Source organism: Pseudophryne corroboree, unplaced genomic scaffold (assembly GCF_028390025.1).
Source record: "Pseudophryne corroboree isolate aPseCor3 unplaced genomic scaffold, aPseCor3.hap2 scaffold_2882, whole genome shotgun sequence".
NCBI lineage: Eukaryota > Metazoa > Chordata > Amphibia > Anura > Myobatrachidae > Pseudophryne > Pseudophryne corroboree.
Window position 1 is genome coordinate 26,092 of NW_026969548.1, and position 9,909 is coordinate 36,000.

General features: G+C 38.7%; 1 protein-coding gene across 1 annotated transcript; it reads right to left on the reverse strand.

The window, feature by feature from the left end:
- Positions 1-5,792: 5,792 nt before the first annotated feature.
- On the reverse strand, positions 5,793-8,050 carry LOC135014811 (uncharacterized). Its single transcript, XM_063952756.1, has 3 exons — positions 7,864-8,050; positions 7,616-7,759; positions 5,793-7,511 (listed from the first exon to the last, which is right to left on the reverse strand). Exons 1-3 carry the CDS (start codon positions 8,018-8,020, stop codon positions 6,304-6,306), a joined length of 1,509 nt encoding a protein of 502 aa, XP_063808826.1. The 5' UTR covers positions 8,021-8,050; the 3' UTR covers positions 5,793-6,303.
- Positions 8,051-9,909: the final 1,859 nt, after the last annotated feature.

The window sequence follows — 9,909 nt, forward strand, 5'->3', positions numbered from 1 at the left end:
ATGTACAACGTGTCATAACTATGACACGTTGTACATAAAACGCTTCACGCACAACGCTGTGTGTGAAGCGTGTTACGCACAACGTTGTATTGTTTGTGTAACTTGTAATCAACATTCTGTTTGATACGTTTTATGTACAACGCATCATATCTATGATGTTTTTCTAATAAACAACGTTGTTTATTAAACTTTATATCGTGTGCTTGAAATTTCTTCCGTTTACAGCAATAGAAACAAAGAACAAAACGTTGTTTTATAAAGCATAAGCATATTTTATTGATATATGTATATATATATATATAACACGGTAAAGATGCATTTAAAACATTACATAAAATATTATTGACATAAGTTAAACATTGTGGCGCAAAATACCAACACAAAATACAGTGTATAAAAATAATATAAATTAGTTATATGTTATAGTTTCAGCCACTGTGAATCCTGAAATAGATTTACGGATCTTTTCCTAGGCAGTAAGTAACCGTGCGGTGTTGTTAAACCTGGGGGACTTAAAACATTTATTCGCCCTTTGTTAAGGGTTTGTAACGACATGGGCGATGTCACAGCGCCATCAGAGTCATCCTGCATCTCAGCTTTTAATCGTTCTAAACACATTCTATTCCCCGCATTGGCTATGACGGTTGAGGGAATATTCAATTCAGACATAGCCCGCATAAATTCAGGCCAACCATTCGGTATATTACGGATCGACACACCGTTACTTTGCGTGATGCTTCTTATTAAATCTAACATGTTGGAACCAGGCACAGTGACACCTTTGTACAGAAACTCCCCTTTACTGTTCCAGTCTGTGATGTGTTTAGAGCGTGTCATTTTACTCAATAGTATTTCACAGTTTTTCTTATACCGGTCATTAACACCGCTCAAAAGCTCATGATAAACAGCATCGGGGGCAATAGGCTGTGTCGTATTATTTGATTCATCAACAGATTTTGCAACGGGTGATAAAAGAGCTAAAGTTGACATTTCACTATCAGCCTGCTTACTCAACACCAGGTATCTCTGCAACAACATTGTATATCGCTTTGCTTTTTCATATTCTGATAAATCATTATTCTGTAGTATTTTCACGATCTCTACATCTAGACCGTGCGTTGCTGTTTTACGTATGTCGTCGCTGTTCGTTTTATTATGTAAACGTTCTATCTGATTCTGAGGCACCAGATACATTTTCTCAGCGTACTCCATCAGCGATTAGACAATAGTCCTGTAATTAGCGGTATAGCAAAACCAAGCAGCGAGCCGATAAAACCACCCGACTGTTTAACCAGAATCTTCTTTTTTCCAATGGCACATTTCTTATTACAAAGTGATTTTATAAGCGCACGCTTCTTTTTAAGGTAGTTCAGCTGCCGCTGAGACAGCGGTATTTTGCCTTTAAGCGTGTTGAGCGCTATCTCACAAATGGCCGTGACTAAATCGTTTGAAGCGTTGGATAAAATAGCATTTCTTTGGATTGGTGTTGCTTTAATTAACGTTTTTAAAAGCACCCAATTACGTCTTATCCGCCCCGACATGTTCACCGTTGTTAGAATGGCAACAAGTGACTAAAGGTTGTACTGTTATAGCTTTATAGAACCACGCTTCTTAATGACAAAAGCGACAGGCTTGTCTGGTGGGAATAAGCCGCTTCGTAAACGATAATCGTCAAGAGCGTTGTTTCTTAAATCAACCAGCAAATACCCATAAGGGGCAGCCGTCGCGGATTCATAGGATTCGAGAAAAAAACGATGTTTCGATGGGTACATTTGTCTAGCCAGAATGCCCACCTGCATTTTATCCCTGGGGTTTTTGAACAGGACCATATATTTTGTGTTTAAATGTATAGTTCTGCTCTTTTTACCTTGACAAAATATGTTTTGGACAAGGTACAGGATACTGAGATTACGATGATGTACATACTTTGTGAAAGCCTTCTCAACCTCAGAATTATTACTTGCCGCGTCCATCAAATCATCAATCACTGTTAAATTAACCTTATCAGGGGGAAAAAGTTGATCATCGCTAAAAGACTCTGGTAACCCCTCTATAAAGCGCGTACCGGGGTAATCACGCAGAAGTTGGTCGTATATAGGTTGCCAACAGGTGTAAAACCAAACAACATTATCAGGTACATGAGTCATATGTGTTGCAGCGTGTTGCAACAGCGTTTTGACAAAATAACTTTTACCCGAATTGGACGGCCCCGCTAAAATACATGAGAAAGGGTGTTGAAATCTGGTGTCCATCTTAATAGCCGAACGGCAGTGTTGTGAAGTTGTCCGTAAGAGACCGTTTAGTATAAACACACCTTTGCGTCTTCTGCAAAGTACGCGTCTCTATCTGCCAGCACTTTTTCACACGTACTATACCGGGTTGACGGATCACAACCTTTTTCTGGTCATCGCCTTCGGGGTTTAAAGGATAATCTAAGACCAGTTCTTTCAGGCTGTCAAAGTTAACGTGCTGCGCATTATCAACATTGAGCGTTATACCTTTAACTTTTAAACAGGTCTTTCCGTTGTTTAGTCGATAGCCGTATGACTTGGGACCGGCTGAGACAAATTCTGTTATATGTGTGCCTGTGGGCAGTTCGCTGGTCAACTCACCTAAATAATCACCCAATGGCGGGCTCCAGTCACCGGGTCTACTGACAAAAATTACAGAATCGGTGTCGTGATAAAGACATCTATCTTGTAATCTATACAGTAGTTTGTACAGTTCAACACGTGCATAAGCCGTTGTAAAGATGGCTATAGTTACATTTGAAATTGCACCCCTGGTGTAATGATCTTTGGAATACTTCCAATTTACCATAACTGTATCATCGTCAATAAAATCCAAAGCGGACACGTCATAGTACGGTAAGAACGCGTATTCAAAAAGTTTGTCGGGGTCAGTCACTAGACACGTATTGGGCATGTTGCTACGTTGACCAAATTTACCCCATAAGGAATTTAAAAACAATTTTGAAATTTGTCTTTTAGCGGGGTTGATTTCTATGTGTTCGGGTCGTAAAGACACGCCTTCATTTTTTTGATAGGCGTCTATATACTCTTGGCGTTTCTCGGCGTCTGTACACCATTCGGGATAACCAGAGGCCTCTTGTTTATCCCTGAGGTGCGTTTTAATGTAGCCTGAAAACAATTTGTCAGATCTCTCATCAAAATGCCACACCTCATAGATTTTACATACCTTGTAACCCATTTCTACAGCCAAGTTTAGTTCCACGGTACACCATGTACCGATGAGCGCACGTTTTTCTGAATCATGAACGCACGGCTCAGTCTGTCCAGACTCAGCGCATGTGCGACATAATGGAAACATTAACTTGCCGCCCATTTTAACCGGCAGAACCGGAAAGAATAGGCCACGAGGTGGGTAAACTTTAACCCTGGCAAAACCGAAATACTTTGTGACATCACCAAAGTCCTTATAAATAATGCGTGGGTGCTGTATAGGATACGTTTTGGTTTTATTAACATACGGATAGAGGCTGGTGAAATCAAAATAGTGTATTTTTTCATCACAGCCTGTTTTGTGATACAGCTTTATGGCGTTTGTGCGCCCGCCATAAAGAGCATCACGTGGCTCCAAGGGTTCGGGTAAATCTTTACCCTTCAGAAAAGCCTGTAGATCCGCATCAGAATCTAGCATAGACTTCCATTCACAACCCCAGATTTCACGTATCTGAAATCCACAACGTTTAAGGTAGTGCAACTTTACCTGCGTCTTGTGGTGTAATTGACCGTAGGTCGTTTTAGTCAGTTTGTTTTTATCATCGGCGTTGTAACAAGCACCACAGCCGTGGTAAAAACAACCTTGGAATTCAAATGCAGTGGGTGTTCCGTTAATCACGGCATAACCATCCAGGCTGTATTTACCAACTTTCTTCTCACCCCCTTGTAAAGCGTGTCTTATACTCACCCCTTCTTTGTGTTCTATGTACATTAACCACTGTATGGCGGGCGTTGAGTAACGCTTCTGCGTCTTGTGATAGTTATCACCCGGTACAAGCGCCAGTGTCTTTTCCTGTAAAAATTTACACCGGTACATGGCCATGCATACGCTCGCCAACGTGACTAATTGAAAAGCCTCGATGTGACGTTTAACCACAACCTTTTTTTTTTTCTTTGTTATTAGAAACTCCTGTTCTGTCATGGCTATAACAGCAGATCTGAAAGCATCACAAGCTTTTTGTAATATTTTCACATCGTCTTTACAATATCGCACGAGCTCTTTTTGAAAGTTAAACGGTTTGTGTACGCACTGTTTATACCAAGCTGTAAACTCAGATAATTCATCAGGCATCATGTATTGTGGACCAAAATACTCTATTGACGGCATAGTTCCTATGTAATTTTGGTTATCAGCTGTGTTAAAAAAATGTGGGAAATAACCTTTGGTACCGTCAAACCCCATCGCCTTTGGTAACTTGCTAAGCCGCATGGGTAAAAAATTTAAAGAGTCGATAAATCTTATCTTCAAATCTTTTACCGTGATGCACATTATGTTGCCGCCTCTAGATAATAATTCAATCTTTAATTTCTCCTTAATCAGCTGGCGCAGCACAAAATATGCATCATAGCGACCTGCATTATGGGCTATGAATGTGTAATGCTCAAATTTTGGTTTCATGAACGTCTTTACAAAGTCTTCGATACACGCAACACCCTTAAACTCCCAGTCTTTCTCACCCGTTAATGTTAAAGCGTAACAGTAGTTTGGTATGTGCACACCCGTCTCCTGCATACACTCAAAATCATAAAAGATGTATTTCTTTGTGGGCTCTTCCGGCTTGATGGTTTGTATATAGCACAAATGGTTCGAAAACCCATCAACGAACACCTTACAAATGGGGCACTTTAGGCCTCTGCAGTTATGATCTGTTCGCCTGTAGAGACAACACTTGTCACAATATACATGTTCAAGACAGGATATTTTGTGATCAAGAGCTAAAGCTTTGTGTAGCTCTAAACACTCGTTTGATCGACAAAATACCCTACACACCGAACACCTTAAAGCCGTCACACCGTCGTCAATACAAGCCGGCCTGTGACAAGCCTTACAAAAGAAAAGACAATCGTGATTATTTCTATGATGGTAAGCGCTATGACAACGGACGCAGTAATATCGGGCACCAAGAAACGCTTTGATATCGAGTATCCCATAAAAGTGACAATCGTGATATAGCACAAAGATCGTGTCTTTGTAACGACTGTCTGCACTGTAGTATTTCCAAGACCCTTGACTGTAATAGAGGAGATTGATGGATACTTTTAAATAATTTTCAAAAATTGCAACATCGCTAAAGCTGACCGCTTTATCAAGCGGCAGATTCAAAGCTTTATGTAGTTGGATCGCTCTCTCCTGTATTACATGATCATTGGCATTGTTACCTTTATCCAGAAGTTTACAGACGCTAGCGGCCAAACACAGGTTATTACCTACGCGTCTGAAGTCATAGAGATATCTCTTTCTTTTATCTATTATTAAACTTTGGGGCAGGCGCTGTAAACTACGCCCAGTCAAACCAGACCCTGCCCTGTTTTTAAAAATACTGATCACAAATCTTAAGCCTGTGGATAATAAGAATTCAGCGTTACTTTGAAGCGTGTTTGTAATCTGATTCAAAAAACTGGCAGCGTCTAATGTTTCTTGCGGCTTACGATGCGAATAGATGGCATTGTGTAACCCACCCCCCTCCAATCTAAGCTGAACGCGGTCGGCCGGATCCACGCCCGCAAGGACAACATCGAGCATGGCCTGTATAGCCGTATGAATGGCTCGAACCCCCTCTACAAATGATGTAACCCTGTCCAAATTAACAAACCGATAGTGATTGTGGTACTCAACGGCTCTGAAATTCGGTCGTTGTCGTTCATAACTGTTAATTGCCTCTAAGTATACATGTTGCCGACCTTCGTCATTACCGGGTGACTCAACACGGCCTGCATCATCATATATGGGGCTTGCATCGCGCTCAATATTGTCAGCCTGTGATTCGTCATTCGGTAATGCATGGGGTGGGGATTGATCTAAATCTACACGCCTCGCACTGTGCTGACCGCCTACCACATGTTCCCTGTGCCGCTTGCGTTTTCTCAATTGGCCACCTACCGCATGTTCCCTGTGCCGCTTGCGCTTTCTCGATCTGATTAATGTTGTTACAGCCTGTTTCACCTTTGCGCGTCGGAATAACTGTGAGATCTTGTATGTTAAACAAGGTTTAATTCGTGGTTTTTTTTTACAGTCATTTAAATTTAAAACACGTTTCAAACCATTGCCTAGCATGCCTAGTCACGGATCAGTTTCATTTATTTCTGCAAAATGATGTATGTTGGCTTTAATAAATTCAGTGGTCTTAACCGACCGATCTATGTATTTTGACATGACATTCATATACGTCTCAACAACTTCTTTAACAATGTCTTGTTTACATTTACTACCGTGGCACACACCTTTAATGTGTTTTAACAAGTATCCGGCTTTTACGCCCATGTTCTCAACATCTTCCCGTATCTTACCCAACAGCGCGTAAAATTGTATTTCAGCGTCTTGGCCTAATTGTTCTGAATTTTGACATTCATCAACTATGTCGGGCGCTAGCCCTCGCGCCGGTACACAAGCATCAGCCGATGCGTGTACCAGGGCTGTCGTTGTAAAAATATTGGGCATTGATGTTACACAATCAACCGTTGTAGTATCACCAGGTATTCCTGCAACGGCTGATAATACTTCATCAGAACTATTCTGCGGATCTTGTGTCGTTGACTCTACACAGTTTGTAATAAGCTCTTGCCCATTTATGTCATCAATATCTGATATCACAGGATTACCGGCTATGTGTCTTGTTTCTGTTTCAGAGCAATCCTGTGTATCGGTAATAGTGATGACATCGGATTGCGACAATTGCTTAACATTACTTCTTGAGTCAATATTTGATAACAAACCAATGCCTGCTATGTGTCTTGTTTCTGTTTCAGAACAAACCTGTGTATCTGGAATTGTGATTACAGCGGATTGCGACAATTGCTTAACATTACTTCTTGAGAGACGCGATGCCCTCTTAACCTTTACAGTCTTTGTATTACCAGCGACATCCCGGTCTGCAGTGTTAAACGCTGTGTGTTTTGATGTTACAGCAACATCATTACTTACGCATGATACAGTTTGTAACGCGATCCTTCTCCGTTGCGGCTTATCATTTTCGGAATATGACAATTTTCTTTTCAGATCTGTAAATGTTGAATTATGACTTCTCTCATTCGTTCTTGGTCGAGCTGGCTTTCGTTTGTTCGGGACGATACAGCCGTTATGCACAGCCATAACTGATGACCTAGCAACGTCCTTATGTACAATTGCCGGCGTTACGAATTGATGGTTCTCCGCTTCAGCGGCGGTTGTGCGTTTTGATATTTTCCCGCTTGTACTAGGTCTGTGTATCTGCGCGCATGTATCACTGACTGTTGGTATCAAAGGAGCATAGCGTCTTGCTACAGCATCATCTGTAATACATATATTATAAAATAAATATAAACGACTCTGCATGTAAATCAGTATTTAAATCACCGCATAACAATATACCATATAACAGTGTTTGATTACACACCTGCTGCTGCGAATTGATGGCTTTCCGTTTCAGCGGCGGTTGTGCGTTTTGATATTTTCCCGCTTGTACTAAGACGGGGTATTTGCGCTACTGTATCACATCCTGATGGTATCGTCGGCGCATAACGCATTGCTACAGCGTCATCTGTAATACATATATTATAAAATAAATATAAACAACGCTGCCTGAAAATCAGCATTTAAATCAACGCATAACAATATACCATATAACAGTGCTTGATTACACACCTGCTTTATATTCGAATGTTTTAGCACGACCCCCTGTCGCGTGTGGGAAAAACGGTTGCTCATCAACAACATTGCTGTTCTGTATAGATGTGTTGTGACAATAATCAGGTTTGTTCAATATATCCCGTAGAATAACATCAGCCGTCGCATCATCCATTTTTGTGGCATCTTTAGCCGGTGAAAAATGAAAAATAAAAATAAAAAAAATAAAAAATATTACATACGGTATAAAATTAGAATAACATGAAAAAGCGATTCATTACTGAGAATATAAAGTGTGTACAGTTGACAACAAATCAGCACAACTGTACAAGGTTTATTTTTAATTCTTTAGCCGTGGAAAAATAAAAAATAAAATGAAAAAGAAATAAAGATATCATGTTACTCACAATCTGGCGCCAATTCCAAAATATTATTAAAATCCGGTATAGCGCTGAAGTCTAAGCCAAAGGGACTATCAACAGACAAATCGAGATTCTCTGTATTTGTGATTACTGTCAAATCGTGGGAAATAAAAATGAGAAAATAATAATTATTTAATAATTACTATTTAATAATTACTTATCAATGTATCCAGACTGTTGTACGTTCATACTATTTAAACTTTTAAAAATGAACAAATTGTAGACCTTGACTATAATTTCATACTATTTAAACTTGAAATATAAATAAAAACGCGTCAATGTCCTTTATAGACATAGCTTACTTTGAGAGGTTTGATAACTTGGCAAAGCATCATCATCATCAGAAGAAGAAGATCTGTTTCTAACCATGAAAGTGTTTTTGTTGTTGATGTTCTGCATTGTCTGTCTCTGAAAATGAGAGACGGTTAATTTTAGTTGAAATATTGTGTTGGCGCATTCCCAAAATGAACCACTAGATGTCGCTATTACCACATATTTAAATAACATTCAGACAGCCACATTATTAAAACTATATGTTCTATGTGTTACAATGCATCGCTAAACAACTACATCAATGTGGTATACCCACATTGATGTTGCTGTTTAGCGATGCATTTCACATATGAGTGCATAATGCGCTTTGTACAATAGGTTTGAAATATTAACATATTATACATGTATGCCTAAAAACAAAGGATGCAATGGCAGGACAGAATCGTGTAACAGTGTGTGTATATCGTGGCATAGAAACAACATATTTAAACAGCATTCAGAGCCATATTTGTAAAATAAATAAAAAAAAAAAAAAAAAAAAAATGCAATATGTATAAATATAATAATAATAATAATAATTATGATAATAATAATAATAATAATAATAACAACAACACTTACCATTATAACTTCAAGTGTGTATAGCTGTGCGGCTTCAGTTGAAATTTCTTCTCAGTGCACTTCAGTGATGTGGTCTGTTCTTATAACACTGGCTGTGAGCCATATGGCCCCCACCAACCTGTGGTACGCCGTCCCACATTTCCAAGATGCTTGGGCGGGACTTTTAAATATATAAATTCTAGTCTATAATTTAGTAAATGTGATAAATATTTTCAGTTACAATAAAGATATAATCTTTTAGCTGTTTCTTAAATGTCATACACAGTGCATCAAACGCATACCAAATACATTTATATTATATATACAGAAGAAAAAAAATAAATAAATAAATAAAAAAAATAAAAATCCTGAGTGGTCTAAACTACTTGTATAGATTGAATGGAAGTCATTCCAAATGGGTATATCTTATACTGTAGAATATGAGGCTCATAAAAAGCGCATAAATTATTTAATAATAAAATGAATTTATAAAAAGCATTATACAGAAGTTCTTATGAACTAATGTGCATGAATACAAAATTATTTTATGATTCCATAAATATACACTGGCTTACTGATTTGTAGCTAAAATTACAAAAAATATTGTCTTTGTACATGAATACAAAATTATTTTATGATTCCATAAATATACACGGGCTTACTGATTTGATTAGGACCCATCACCATGATATCTCATTATGGTATGTAATGAATCCAAAAGTTGGAAAAATCCGATTTGAGTTAACACATAAACCTGTAGGTGGTGCTA

Bases quoted from the DNA above. Each gene is read 5' to 3' on its own strand.
- LOC135014811 (XM_063952756.1), bottom strand. From the start codon at position 8,020: ATGGATGATGCGACGGCTGATGTTATTCTACGGGATATATTGAACAAA. The intron at 7,760-7,863 runs GTGTGTAATCAA...TATGTATTACAG, and splicing joins AACATTCGAATATAAAGCAG to ATGACGCTGTAGCAATGCGT. The intron at 7,512-7,615 runs GTGTGTAATCAA...TATGTATTACAG, and splicing joins CCATCAATTCGCAGCAGCAG to ATGATGCTGTAGCAAGACGC.